The sequence below is a fragment of the Bombyx mori genome, chromosome 4 (genome assembly GCF_030269925.1).
Source record: "Bombyx mori chromosome 4, ASM3026992v2".
Lineage (NCBI taxonomy): Eukaryota > Metazoa > Arthropoda > Insecta > Lepidoptera > Bombycidae > Bombyx > Bombyx mori.
In genome coordinates, this window is record NC_085110.1 from 1,056,587 (window position 1) to 1,072,545 (window position 15,959).

Below are 15,959 nucleotides of genomic sequence, written 5' to 3' on the forward strand. Positions count from 1 at the left end.
GACAGGCTCCGACACCATTTTTTTGTTTTTTTTTTTGGTATGATTACTATAATTTAGTGCTCTTTGCTTTTAATTATTATATTATATATTCTTATGAATCGAAAGTCTAATAAAATAATATATTAACAATAAAATGAACAAAAAATAGCCTTAAATGTCACGTTACATACACGATTTATTATATATAATATTATATATTAATAATAATAATATAATTATATGTATTACCTAGTTGTAGTCAATATAGTTATATTAATATTCACGAATAAAACATTCACTGATACCACATTTATTTATTTATTCCGAACAAAGTATAAGAACAAACATGTTCGTAATTTTATTTACATAAAAAATAAAAAAAGGTATTTACACATACATTTATCATTACATTATGAACGCAGTTTACATAAAGGTATTGCTCTCAAGCAAGGAATTCATTTACGAAATTTTCACACATGTTTATGACAGACGTTTTTACCGGTACCCTGAAATTGATCACGGACACAAACTTTCAGTAACAGATTATAAAAATAAGCACTGACAAACAAAGTAGTGTAGTCTCCTCTACGCGTTTTGCAATTCTATGAAAACTGCCTTTCATCCGCCAGTTTCTAGCGTCAACCGGTGCGCCGCCCGCCCTGCGACCCGCCTTTCCAATTACTTGGCTACTAAGTGATTACCATGGGAACTATTCGCGTAGGTCAAGGGCTGGAAATTTCCGTGCAATTCCCACATTGTACACAGGGCTGTTCGCTTCATAGGAGACATAAAATTAGATAGTATATATCGATTAAAATGGTATTTGTTTCCTCATTTTGGCATTGCTGAAGTCCATGGGCGACGGTAATCACTCACCTTCAGGTGCCGTAATCTCGTCTGACCACAATGGAAAAAAAAAAAAAAATTTGCCATCTCCAACATGGTGCAATAAGCACAGCCGTACTATCTACCATCTTTGTCTGTAGAAGGAGATTTTTCTTTTCTTTCTGAAAGTTTCAATATGTGTGATGAATATTTACGGGTGCTCATAATTAGTAGCCTGTTAGCATGGTATTTCTTGTTATTGTGCCGCCACCCACTGTCAGACATGAGGTTGTAATATCTATTGTATTATATATGATTGCTCACTCTTCTAACTTGAACGCATAGCTGTTTTGCGGTAAAATGGTGATACTTACCCGCTTAGGTTACAATACGCTCTACAACCAGTAAAGGTGATTACAAATTACAAATTGGAAAGTACCAATCAAAGACAAGCGAAAAAAAACAAGGTATGCGCGGTCATCTGGCCCCAAACTAACTATGATTCCATGGACTATAAAAACATGAGACTGATTGATATACATACAGATATACGTTTAAGTATAATATATAAACACAAAAAAATATACTAAGCACAGAAATAGAGCAAACAAACCTGCCCTTCACAGAAATGTTTGCTCGACGAAACCTCGACACAGCAGTTTCGGTCGGTAACCACTGCGCCACTGCGTAAGTCTCGATTAGAATAAATTGAGTCAGAAAAGAAATTAGCTTTAAGCTGCTCTAAACCGTTCAATTTCGGTCTTTGATTTCTTGATAATCATTGTCTTTATTGAAAATAACATGGGTGTTTTTAGTGACAACGATATTGTTACGCCGGTAAGAGTAACGCTATCTATCGCCAACGATCGAACGAATACCGAAGGATCTAGTAGTATCTAGAACGCTCGAGAAGTACAACGCCATCTATTGTCAGATAGCGGAAACAACAATATTAGATTTGTGGAACATTCTCGACGATTCTAGGGATTTCGTCTCGACTATAAAAGCATTGCGTATGGCACGCAGTCAGTTAGCAATCGGAACTACTCGAAGCGAAACAGCGAACGGATCACCTGAAGCGAAGCAGATTGAGAATTTTAAAGTGTTTGTTGAGTGTTTTAAGTGTTCTAATTGTTGAATACAGTTTTTAGTTGTACTTTGGTGGAACTTTTTTATTTATCCCGAACCCCAGCGCGTAACAATATCTTTAGTAACAAGTGTCTGTTTTAAAACATTCAAATATACTTACGGTATGTACTTAATTCTAAAAATATATTGAAAGTAATTGAAAGTACGGTGCAAACTCAAATAAGTACCTATTCTCAGAACCTAACCTATTGTGCATTAGCAAAAAACTTTAGGTACTTACAAGATACATAATCGCATTATAGTAAAGCATATTAAAAAACAGTACACAATTATACATACAATTTGTTCTCTACTTTGCATATACATCTGGTATTATACATAGATCCTATGTAAAGTTGTGGTCGAAAGTTTAAGGCACAACTAATTTAATGAAGTCCAAAATAGTTTTGGTTCTTGTGGCCAGAGCCATCCTGATCATGGTAGAGTCCAGAATTATTTATTATACTTAGTTATATATTCGCACTGAACGTCTTCCTAGCTCAGGACGACTAATTTAGGTACCAGTTCATTCACATTTACCAACATCCTGCTGGGTTTTTTCTTATTGCTTAGATGGGTGGACGAGCTCACAGCACACCTGGTTTTAAGTGGTAACTGAAGCCCATAGACATCTACAACGTAAATGCGCCACCCAGTTTGAGATATAAATTCTAATTTCTCAGTATAGTTACAAGGGCTATCCCACCCTTAAAATGTATCAGGTTTAAAATGTGCCTATTAAAAATGAATTTCTAATAGGATAAGGGATGTATTCCTGTATAATATTATTATCCTGCATTGGTTCTTCGGCTATTGAATTTCCTTCAACCAATTCTCAATGACTATGAAGTGGTATTGCATTAAGTAGGCGAAAGACAATCGCAATGTTGCTTGAAGAACTAATATGACATTATTTTTGTAAGTTATATTTGTGCGCACGGCCAGCACTCACATGGACGTATTTACAAGAATAATACCGCCAGTCCGCGGTACACATTACATAAGGAATAACTTAAACTTTATCTATGATCTATCTTATCTATATATAATATATGTATATAAGATGTGTATATAATAGAGTTAGACGGTCACGTTGGCTGAGTTTTCCACTTCCACCTGGATGGGTGTGTATCCGGAGAAGTCCTTGATGCTAAAGCGGTATTGGATATTCTTTGCCCACGCGCGGCATCTTAACGCGATCAGCTTTCCCACTGTTTGACAAATAATAAATGTTATTGCTGTGGTTAGGGTGTTTTCCCTAGTGTGGCATGCTTTATTCATTTTAAACTGGCCAGATGTTCTAAGATTGCCAGATGTTTCAAAGCCTTCCACTAGCCGTAGTTACAGTTCAAAATGCAAGAGCAACAAATTAACATAATTCAAACTATACGGCTTAATCTCTATTTCTTTTATTCGTATTCTTTCATTATGGATCTATTGAATGAGAATGTTTCTCACGGCTTGGTGGTAAGTTGATTAAAATTCGATGTTTTGCCAGAATAAAAAAACCTATTATGCAGAGCATGTAGATATCATGGGCGTCTCACAAGGAGTGTTGCAATCTAAATACCAATAGCTGTTGTTGTTAGTCCACGATGCCATCCGCGGGGCCGAGGATAGGCAAGGCTGGCGCAGGATCATCTAGGAGAAAGCTACTAAAGGAAGCACGACCCTCAGCATTGAGGATTATCGACACAAAGACGGTAGCCACTTCCTCGTCACTCTAGGGATGCACAACCGTCAATATTTAAATTAACGGTCTTTTCTTGTTTGTTTTTTGTGTCTATTTTCCAAATTGCAATTCAGGAACGTTGCTAATTTCTCGAACGCCGTTCTGTCACACAGAAACCTTCGCCATCAGCCACAATGTCTCTTTGTTCGGGGCAAGTTTTGCTCTATGTTAAATATGTAATTTCATTACCTGGGGGAGTGATCCTCACTGCTACAACAGGACTCGTCTGCCCTTCCTTGTTCAAAAATGGGAAGGAGCTCCCCTGGATTCCTTGACCCCAAGGATATTCTATGGTAGTGCCATTATCTTTCTCTTCTAAACACGATATCCATACTCGTTTAGTCTGTTCAGAGAGAAAACGATTGATAGTGAAAAAAGACCGAATATAATTCATCAAAGAATAAGCGTAGGCGTATTGTTATGACCTAAGTTTAATTTGAATTTGAACAAAGTCAGTTCGTGAACTTAAAGAAAAATAACACAGACATTTTACCTCAAGATGGGATTCGGTAACCACTTTTAGGTTTTTGGTAGGTTTATTTTAAGACGACTTGATTTTTACTTTTTCCCACACAGGTGGCCTAGGGAGTTTCTCGCCGGATCTTCTCAGTCGGTCGCGTTTCCGATCCGGTGGTAGATTCTGCGAAGCACTGCTCTTGCTAGGGTCAGTGTTAGCAACACTCCGGTTTAAGCCCCGTGAGCTCACCTACACACGTTAAGACGAAGCTGAAATAGCCTCTCAAGGCTATCAGCATAGATAGGAAAAAAAAATTATCAATCGTAACTTCACATTATAAAAAACAATCATAAAACACCTCGTTCGCATCTAATCCTTTGATATGCTCCACTAAGTCTTCCGGCATGTCTGCTGGCAAATCTGTGCTCTCGTAATAAACCGGTGTCCAACCATATATCTGGAAATAATTATAAAAATTTGTAATAAAACAGTATGCCGTACAATAACTGTTTTGATTAATACCTGCCGCTAAGCAAGCTTGCGCAGCAGTTTGTACGGTAAAATGAACTTTATTCCAATACACCGAGCACAGATAACTTGAGGAGAATTTCCCTAGTAACTTGAGTCATAAGCTGACATATACGTCATCACTTCATCATCCACACCCACAGTCGTCCACTGCTGGACCTACGCCTCTCCCAATCCACACCAGTGAGCCCAGTCTTCGGCTCTCCTCATGCATTTCTTGCCGTTCAAAGATTATAGCACCACTTAGTGCGGTCTCCCTTCGAGAACCTGTCTGCTCCAGCGATCCTCAGTTCTACGGCATATATGGCCAACCCACTGCCACTTCAGCTTGCTGACTCTTTGAACTATGTCGATGACTTTAGTTCTCTGTCGAACAACCTCATTCCTGATTTTATCCCACACGACTTTTTATAACATTTTCTCAATTTCGATTATATGTCATCAATTATTCAAAACTAATGTCTTAACAGATTCATCCTCCATACATAAACACGATGCTCGTCATTATATGGGAGTCAACAAACTCGGCCTACTTAATTTCAGTAAAGACGGATTTCAGAGGTACTCTCTCTCGTTCTCTTAAGGACTTTAAAGTTGGTAATCGCTTATAACTCCCAGTCGAGTTCATACTTGACGATAGTTAGAAAAAAAAAGTGCATTAATACCTTATTGATTTTTATGAAAAGGCACGGCGTGTCGGGATACCCGTAATTGTCGTCAGATTTGCAACCATTTTCCGATTTGTAACTGCTATCCATTAAGTAAGCTGAAACAATTAATAGGTACATTACTAGATATTTAATAGTCACGTATGCAGTATTACACCCTGTGTGCGCAGTGCGAGCTTTTTAAGGATCTCGATAGCTTAAAAGTTAACTCAAATTGTACGTGCTACAATTACGGGTCTGCTAATTGCGAATTAACAAAACAATTCTTTTTATCATTCCGCCCTTCGCCTTAGGCTCGTAGTTAATTACGTTTTTAGAATTATTTTTTGCATATAATCTCGTTTGTAAATAATTTAACATTTTTGTTTAAATAAAACTACTCAATGTAATAATATTTGACCATAAATGTTTGTTTTGCGATAAAACGTTTCTTGCGAGAAAGGGTAGGCGAAAAAATCTCCATCCTGAAATTCTTACTGCGGACTTATTCTAAGTCATTTTGAATTCATTTTCCTATCCTTCCAAATATCTAATCTCTAGCTGAAGGCATGGCATTCTGTTTCATATGGTAGATTCAGCGAATCACTGCTCTTGCTAAGACTAGTGTTAGCAAATTCTCTCAGCTTGAACCCGTAAGCTCACCTACCCGTTCACGTGTAACTTTTTTTATTTTATTGCTTAGATGGGTGGACGAACTCACAGCCCATTTGGTGCTAACTGGTTACTGGAGCCCATAGACATCTACAACGTAAATGCGTCACCAACCTTGAAGCCTTAACTGGAATACCCCCTTAAACAATCGGCCAATAGGTAGGAATAAAAAAACAGTTTCAATGTCACAGTTTAACGTTAATTCAGTGAGGATTTTTCCGTTTCATTCTAAGCTTCCATCAAACATAAACATTGTTAGTACATTGTGGAGCACTCAGTCGCGAGCACGCCCTGCACAGGGTGTGTCTGCTAATCATCAACCGTGACCGATCTGTTTGTGGAACCTAATTGATTACATCTAAAAGGTTTTAGCTAACGACTAGCAATAAGCATAATGGAACAGGAGTGTTTAATATTAGTCTTTAAGCTCATCTGAATTGAGAATCAACCTGACATTCACTTTAAGGCCAATAAACAACACAATGTACATCCTATCATCTTAACTTGAAACTATAGCCACTTTGACGCAGAAATAGGCAAAGCAACATATTAACAAAATGATAATTAAAAAATATATACCAACAGATTTTTTTTATTGCCTTTGAAGGCAGTCGAGCATACGGCCCACCTGATGGTAAGTGGTTACCGTGGCTCATGGACGTCAGCAATGCCAGGGGCAGAACCTAGCAGCTGCCTACCATTATGTACTCTCCACATGGTTCGTTTGAAGAAGGACATGTCATAGCGCTCGGGAAACACCGTGGAGGGGAAGCTCATTCCAAAGCCGGATGGTACGTGGCAGAAAATATCTTTGGAAACGCACTGTCGATGAAGGCAATGGTTCCAGATAATATTGATGAACTCTGCTCCGATGGCGGGAGGTGCGATGATAAATAATTAACAGTATTACTAAAAAAAGCTGGTTAAAACTATAATTACAATTTTGTTGTTTTAGTTATCAATATAGGTGATATATATACGAAAATTGTGACGTCACAACGTAGGCGAACTCGCTTATTTTGAAATGATTTGACGTCATCAATCTCTTCGCAACAATATATTCTTTTCACTTAACTTTTTGTTTTGTGTTTTGTGTCGGCATACGGCTCGTCCTTTGAAACAGGAATGATCGAGTACTTACGCTGAAAAAACTCGTCGAGATCTTTTAAAATCGCATTTGTTTCAGTGAAATTGTTTATGTCGATGCTGATTTTGATGCCGTCATTTGGTCTAGGTCTGTAGGTCACTCCTGGATTCGAACCTGAAACATGTATATTTGTACTGATGATATGGTAACGATGCTAATCAAAACACAGAGAAAATTAATTATTATTTGAAGTGTAGATAGTATATTGATCGTAGAGCGCGTTCTTTATAAATGCAATACATGCATTTGTCAAACTGGTGGTTGGACTGCTTGTGGGCCCGCTCGGGTAGTGATCACCACAATGTCTATATCTAATGTGACGGAATATCGACTTGAAGGGCAGGGTAACCGTTGCTGCAAAACTGATACTTAGATCTCAAAGTGGATCGCGGCATTAATGTTGCCGATATATAAGGACTCCGGTAACCACTTAACACCAAATGAACCGTGAACTCGTCCATCGATCTAAGCAATAAAAAAACCTAATCAGTTACTATATAGGTATATGTAATATGTACATGCATGTGTAATTATTACGTTACATGCATATTATATCCATATTTTACTGATATTACAAATACGCAAGTGAGTTTGTTTGTGACGCATTCACGTCTTAACTACTGAACCGACCTTAATGAAGTCCTGCATGCACCCTATCAGGGGTAAAGAAAAGGATATGAAGTTTTCATCCAGAAAAAACTACTCCTCGGCTATAATAAATTATTGTACAATTACCCGAAAACGTTAAAGGCTAGTTAGTGTGTGTAGTGTACATAAAAATCAATTACCACATATTATTTTGTACATACATACACATATGACGGTGTATCACTCGGAAAAGCTCGACCGATTTGGCTAATTTATTTTGCGTTGTATACGTTATTATCATAACAGGGTTTGGTTATAATATTAATGGAAAATCGAGGGGGAATATCATATAATTCGCGATAGCCACAGCACAGCAAAACCTTTGGATATTTTGTTTACATATATATATTTTGTTCAAACATTATAATCGCTGTAATGTTGTATCTATGACTACCTGGTACAAAATCTATAACTTACCTATTAAGGATCGGTCAAGCGTGTATGTTGGTGTGGTAGCATCAATGTGGTACACCAGACCCGCCATGCAGATGCCGAATAGAAGCGCCAGCGCCGCGTAAAATACCAAGTAGAATACTAGTACGATACCTAAAAGAATACCCAATCTATACTATATAATATTATAAAGCTGAAGAGTTTGTTTGTTTGAACGCGCTAATCTCAGGAACAACTGGTCCGATTTGAAAAATTCTCTCAGTGTTAAATATCTCATTTATCGAGAAAGGGTATATAACATCACGCTAAGAACAAGACAAGCGGAGCACCAATAAAGAATGTTTCAAAATCGGATTTTTTTATCCCTTTTGAGAACTTCCGCTGCGTGCGTTGCAGAAACGGTTAAAGTTTCGCTAAAATAATCAATGACAGAATTGTTCCCCTTTAAAAGGTCTAAAAAAACGTCCGCGACAGCATATGTCTATATGTTAAAGTTGGCTCACTATAACATTTTTTATGCTAACCAAATTTTTTCTAAAATAAAGCGTTATTTGTGAACTATTCCACGCGGACGAAGTCGCGGGCAAAAGCTAGTACTCTACATTCGCTTCGCTACTTGTATAGCGTATGTATTTGCGTACTAATGCGGATGACTATATAGGCTAGGTTATGACGTACTTGACGTAAACATATTCATGTTAAATACGAGCATATTATTTAGTTGGCGCAATAATATTTTAATACGTACATATCACGGTTATTTAAACGGTCATTAATTTATGATTATTTATTGCGCCGATTGTTCGCGTGACGAACCATACTACCAAAACAGAATTCCCTTCTTTAAAATAACTAGGAAATATCCGTAGTGTTAATAAGCACAATATTGCTGTCGGTCCAAATATGAAGTCCAACGATTCCCCCCAAAAATGATTTTAGATCTAATGAGTGAGCTCATCTGCAATGCGTATCGGATTAACCTCCTATCCTAACACTGTAGTCCGGACACATAGGATAGACACGTTTTTTTTTTCAGGAGAAAATCACCGGATCTCCACCCACACGGCGGGAGGGGTATGTGGGAGTTGAACCTCACTAAAAAGTCGTGCTGCTCACAGCCGACGTCCTACTCCGGACCGGGCCGAAGCCCAGTCGGAGCTATTGAGACGGCGGGACAGAGTTTACGCAGAGCATATTACATCCATCCCGAAGTCCCCAGGATAGAAAAGTAGGTAGGACGTTGTTAAAGGACAATAGATGCGCACTCACAACACTAAAATATATCGAAACTATAAGACTTGGGGGGGAGAATAAGTTAGAAGTAGATGAACAGGCCTTAATTGCATAACGACACTTTCTGACTGAGCTTCTCGAAAGAGCGGATGATGAGCACGACGATCACCGTTTAACACTTTTCGATACTGTAAATGTACATCGTGTCCGACAAAACGCACAAAAATACGATATATTAAAATCGTGAGACGAATAAAAATCGTATCGGACGCTGTAAAACAACTGCAGTGTGCTATTATGTAATATTACACTTGGTGTCATATTCCATGTTCTTACGCATTACTATAACTTGATATAATATTAAAAGTCACGGTTACTTAAGGAACATTCGAGAGTTAACTAGAATGGAGAAAAAGCGTATCATACACGAATGTTAAGTTTTACTCTCAGGACTACCACATAAGCAATAAAAAAAGACTATGCGAGACGTGGTTGGTCGTGGACGCGGGTGAAAACAATTATTTATTTTAGTAAATTCACAATTTACTATTCTTCCAATGCTTCGCAGATTTTGACGGGTCGATGAAAGTGATAGAATTAAATTGGCTATAAAAAAAATCCTGTGTTATTAATGCCAGAAATGTACATTCGTATCTCGACTAGCAAATATCTCAGTAAGATACGGATTCGACCAGAAATCCATTCCGTATTTTCTGCTATATTAAGAGACACACAAATACATTGTCACCTAATTTTGCCGCATTATTCTTTATGCAAAATTAAATTGATTTTCATTTGATCAATCAATTTACATTGATTACCGTATAATTAATTTTAAAACGACTGACGAATTAAAATATTCGTTTTCCAGCGTATTTATTGTGTATTTCGTATTCTCTACAACCTAAAGTTTTAACGGATTTCAACAGATGAGGTTTTATTAGATTCGTCTGAGTTGTGGAAGTAATATGGAGGCACAAACGTGTCAATGCCTAACTTTTTTTTTGGAATGGAGGGATAGCTGATAGTGTGAAGGCCTTTCCCGCTTCGCCAGCATGTATGGGCCAACTCAAGGTTAAGCCTAGACGGCAAGGCTCTCTAACAGCTGCTTGAGCCTCCGAAAGAAGTCTGACAGCTCCAAAGTCATCTGCTTTGGATCTACTATCGAGTCGGAACACGACCCCTACCGAAGATCCGGCCAGAAACCTTAGCGGGCTGATATCACAGGCCAGGCTTCATGTCGAACTCTTCCTTGAGTTCAACGAGTAGCTTTCTCTTATCACTTCAATACTGTTCGTTGTACAAAAATCGAAAAATCAATAGTGTCGTGTATTTAATAAATTCGCGTTTCTGAGCTTCGTGAATTTGCCACTACCCTGCCTACCGACAATTAAACAAGTTATAGTTTTGGCGGGCTTAGTTTTTATCAGACCTTGTTTATTCCTTCAACATTAAAATAATCCGTGAACATAAATTAGGTACAATATATTTGCTTAGAAAACGTAGGAATTACCTGCGGGGTTTGAACACCAGGATAGTCGTATCGCTCGACACGTCATGTAGTTACAACAGACGTCTCATTCTGTACGATGGCTTTAGTCTTGCTTCCAGTAACTGCTTAACATAGGGCAGGCTGTATGTAATGTTGTCTGCGTAGGTATGCTTTTTTTTTATTGCTTAGATGGCTGGACTAGCTCACACGCACCTTGAGATATAAGTTCTCAGGTCTCAAGTATAGTTACAACGGCTGCCCCACCCTTCAAACCGAAACGCATTACTGCTTCACGGCAGGAATAGGCGGGTGGTGGTACCTACGCGTGCGGACTCACAAGAGGTCCTACCACCAGTAAAAATGCCTATGCCTATATCAATCAAATTAACAAATCTTACCCCATCGTTTGGCTGTTCGTCCCAAGAAGCTCCTTTCTTTAGGATTGTAAATAGCTCGAGCTATCCTCGACCATACTGAGCCTAGGTGCTCTGGTCCTCTCACCCACTCCTTTTCCTCCGTCGTATCGTTCTCAGGCATTACAAATTTATCACAAATTTAAATGCGAGCTATGTTTCGTCCTGCTTGGATATTAAGGACTCTTCTTTTAATATAATATTAATTTACGTAAAAAAAAAACAACAAGCAATCGATTAATTAAAACGTATTCTGCTATGTTTTGTTTGTTTGTTTGCTTGATGTTTTTTTTTTTCTAATTTGCGACTGTCATTTGCGAAGTCGTCGTGCGTACTGCGCGTACGTCGTTCTCGTCGCGTCGCCGGTCGCGTGCCGTTTCGTTATATTTATAAAATGCCAAGGAATTCAGACGTTGATTTAGATATAAAGATCTTCTGTGGGTGTGTCGGTCGCGTATAACTAATGATCGTGACGTTTAATGTAGCTAACTATTTAATGTTATTTTTTTTTAATGTAAACAACGTAATTATCGTGACGCTTTTAATGGAAGATAAATTACGTTTATTAACTTGATCCAATCAGGAAATAATATGGAACATCAAATATCGCAAGTTTCGACAAAATAATTTTCAAATTCAACGCTACAAAATAATTAAACGATAAGATGAATAAAATAATAATATTAAAGTTTTGGTTTTATCCATTTTAATATTTGGTTACTAGTATTTAACATTAGTTTTATCAGCCTCTCTGTCTGATGGCTTGAACGCGACCATTAATCACGATATTAACATCAACAAGACATATTAACTTACACCTGTTGGTGTAAGTACAGCTGGTGTACCACAACTGGTGGTAGGACCTCTTGTGAGTCCGCGCTGGTAGGTACCACCACCCCGCCTATTTCCGCCGTGAAGCAGTAATGCGTTTCAGTTCGAAGGGTGGGGTAGCCACTGTAACTATACTGAGACCTTAGAACTTATATCTCGAGGTGGGTGGCGCCTTTACGTTGTAGATGTCTATGGGCTCCAGTAACCACTTAAGACCAGGTGGGCTGTGAGCTCGTCCACCCATCTAAGCAATAAAAAAAAACCTGTTAGTACTGTAGAAAAGCGTTAACCCGCGTGCCGTGCCCTTTCAATGGCCCTTTCATGAGTGAACAATACACAATCAATATAGCAGGGGTGGCCAACTTGATTAGAACCAAGATCTACTGTCTACTGCGATCTGCCAACGGCCTTTCTTGAAATTTAATGAAACCAAATAAGTAGCATATTTTCTTTTATTAAAAATATTAAATTAAACCTGAAATTATATAATAAAAGAGAACTATTTTGTGGAAGAGAGGATAAATAATGTGACGTAATGGTCATTAATGAATGATACAAGATGGAGATGATGCGTGCAGCAATTGGTGATCTACCGGAAATATAGCAGTTGTTACACAGTTTTGGTCATCCATCCTTTTTGTTTGACTGCATCTGGCCATTTAACAAAAAATCCGTATTAATTGTATTCCTGCGACGTGTGAGTACAAGTGCACGAACCAGAAGGAGCGACCGGCTGACACATGTGGTAAAGATGAGCCCGGTACAGTAATAATAATTTTAAAATCACACACACTCACACACTTTTTAGAATGAGTTTTGTGTTCATGCTACTTATACACAAACAATCTGTTCAAACCTTTTTAAATCGTTGGGTGCACGGAAAGACTTGGAATTGGCTAATGGTCTTGCATTTTCTATTGATTTTAAAAATAGATCAGCATACAGTCCTACTAGTGATGAGTGGTCATCGTCGCTGTTGTAGTTAAGTCAATACATCAAAAAAAAAGCGGTCAAAAACTGTTGAGCATTTTCTTAAATTATTAATAAGACAAAATTTCAATTAAAAAAAAAGAGAGAAAAAGAGAAAACACCTTAGAGTATACATAAGCAAGCTAGTATACTCTAAGGAGAACACTTTACTACACACCAAAACACAATTAACATTAAAAAAAAACAGTCAACAAGTAGATGCAATTGTTCAATAGGCGGTTTTATCGCTAAAAGCGATCCCTTCCAGACAAGCGTTTAATTAATTAAAGTCAAAAAAGCCAGCTTGCTTCAACAAAATAAGGTAATACTTATCATCAATGTAGTCGAAGTCAGTCAATCGTTTATTAATGAGAAAAACTCAAAACCTACTGCTCAGGTCTTGATAAATCTTTAAATAAGAACACATGAGAACCACCAAATAAAAGAGTTTCACACAGAAAAAATATCCGCAACATAAAATATAATACAGTCGAATTTGCTCCTCGACGAACTCCTTATTTTTTAGAAGTCGGTTAAAATTGTTACTGACATGTCGTTTCTACCAGCAAACCTGCGGACCTTGACTCATTACTTCCACTTGGAATGACAGATTGTATAAAATTAAATAATACAAAGTACATAGATATACCGATGTTGTAATTTCGGATATACCCAGGAGCGCTAACCGCTACCGCTACGAAGCTATATGCTGTTGAGTTGTTAATGGACGATCTGACCTACGATCCACCTGGGGATTGATTGTTACCCGAACCCATAGGCATCATAACCGGAATTCCGCCAGTCTTGGAGCATTGCAGTCCATGTTTCAATTCCATGTGTCGCCGTCCCAACCTTCAAACCGAAACAAGCTCCTTCGCTGCAAAAATGCACTGAATGACAGCATCTACCCGTGCTGGCTGTGCCCTAACGTCAGTAAGAGGCAGTATTTTTTCAGGCGCACAACTTTCCCAATATACGGCTTGTCTACTCCATAAAAGTTATTACTGGTGGTAGAACGTCTTGTGAGTCCGCACAGATAAGTACCACCGCCCTCCCTATTTCTGCCGTGAAGCAGTAATGCGTTTGGCTTGAAGGGCGAGGCAGCCGTTGTACTGATAAAACTGAGACCATAGAACTCATGCCTCAAGGTGGCGGCATTTACGTTGTAGATGTCTATAGGCTTCGGTAACCACTTAACATCAGGTAGGCCGTGAGCTCGTTCACTCATCTAAGCAATAAATTAAAAAAGGATAGCCACATTAACCGTTACAAAAACCCCTTCACAAAACATTGTTGTATTATTTAAATGTCTTCCCACAGTGCTATTGAGATCAGTACGAGGTCATCCTTTCAGAACGAAACAGAGGGGCTCACGGCATTGTGATGTGCGCTCCCGTGTGCCGCATCATTGTGCTCAATATGCACGTGCATACTGAAGGTCTTTTTTCTAATTAAATACAGGGTCTCGCTAAATCCAAAACAGCTTAAGCGTCTATGACGAGAACGATTTAAATAGTTACCAAACCTACTACCTATGAGATCGTCGTGGCCTAAAGGATAAGACGTCCGGTGCATTCGTATCTAGCGATGCAACGGTGTTCGAATCCCGCAGGCGGGTACCATTTTTCTAATGAAATACAATTGAATTTCTAATGAAATTAACAAATGTTCACGATTGACTTCCGCGGTGAAGGAATAACATCGTGTTATAAAAATGAAACCCGCAAAATTATAATTTGCATAATTACTGGTGGTAGGAACTCTTGTGAGTCCGCACGGGTAGGTACCACCGCCCTGTCTATTTCTGCCGTGAAGCAGTAATGGGTTTCGGTTTGAAGGGTGGGGCAGCCCTTGTAACTATACTGAGACCTTAGAACTTATATCTTAGGGTGGGTAGCGCATTTACGTTGTAAACGTCTATGGGCTCTAGTAACCACTTAACACCAGGTAGGATGTGAGTTCGTCCACGCATATAAGGAAAAAAAATCCTCCCGTGTCAATACAACGCTCTTGCCTGCCTCTAGTGTTTCACATTATTCCTGTACCGCCCATTCTATTCCTGCAAGCTGGTCCAAAGCGCTCGGCAGTGGTTCAACTGTAACACTTTCGGACCACTCCTATTAAGGCAATAAAAATCTACATGAACCGTGTTCTCGAACAACTTCCACGCTGAAGGATTATCATCATGTATGAAAAGTCAACTCGCCGAATTGCATAGTGATTTGATACAAGTGGAACCATATTCCTTATTTCACGTGTTATTCTAAATCGACCATTGATAGTTCGAACTCGTGTCCATTGTGGCACGGCATCAGATTAACATGAAGCAAGTCGTGAACGTTTATAAAACTGTTACGCCGGTAAGAATAACGCCATCTATCGCTGAATAGCCGAAGCAAATATCAAAAGATCTATTAACATCTAAAACACTCGAGAATTATAACGTCATCTATTGTCAGATAGCGGAAACACACATCGAAAATATTCGACTTCTTAGGAAATCTAGGGATGTCGTATCGACTATAAAAGCGTTGCAGAGATGGCACGCAATCCCCCACTTCGATAAAGCGGCACGACACGAGAACCCTCTCATCGTGGCCGCCGGTAACTACATTCCCGACCCTGCGGACAGAATGGAAAGCAGTCGACGTCGCCCAAAACACGTCATTTCGGATCCTCCCGATCCACTAACGTTTCTTTTAGGTACCTCAAGCACCGGTCATCGTTCTCGTCAAACCCGTCGCTTGCGACGAAGGGCTCGACGAGTAAATTAACCCTCAGACACAGCCCACTGAGTTTCTCGCCGGATCTTCTCAGTGGGTCGCGTTTCCGATACGGTGATAGATTCTGCGAAGCACGGCTCTT

The 15,959-nt window shown here is 38.9% G+C and overlaps 1 protein-coding gene across 1 annotated transcript; it reads right to left on the reverse strand.

Annotated features, from left to right (window-relative positions):
- Positions 1-277: 277 nt before the first annotated feature.
- LOC101745873 (sodium/potassium-transporting ATPase subunit beta-1) lies at positions 278-11,690 on the reverse strand. Its single transcript, XM_004929093.5, has 7 exons — positions 11,280-11,690; positions 8,181-8,309; positions 7,110-7,229; positions 5,315-5,415; positions 4,480-4,578; positions 3,854-4,007; positions 278-3,143 (listed from the first exon to the last, which is right to left on the reverse strand). Exons 1-7 carry the CDS (start codon positions 11,416-11,418, stop codon positions 3,013-3,015), a joined length of 873 nt encoding a protein of 290 aa, XP_004929150.1. The 5' UTR covers positions 11,419-11,690; the 3' UTR covers positions 278-3,012.
- Between the last annotated feature and the right edge of the window lie 4,269 nt (positions 11,691-15,959).

Bases quoted from the DNA above. Each gene is read 5' to 3' on its own strand.
- LOC101745873 (XM_004929093.5), bottom strand. From the start codon at position 11,418: ATGCCTGAGAACGATACGACGGAGGAAAAGGAGTGGGTGAGAGGACCA. The intron at 8,310-11,279 runs GTAAGATTTGTT...GTATTCTTTTAG, and splicing joins ACGAACAGCCAAACGATGGG to GTATCGTACTAGTATTCTAC. The intron at 4,579-5,314 runs GTATTAATGCAC...AATTATTTCCAG, and splicing joins TTTTCATAAAAATCAATAAG to ATATATGGTTGGACACCGGT.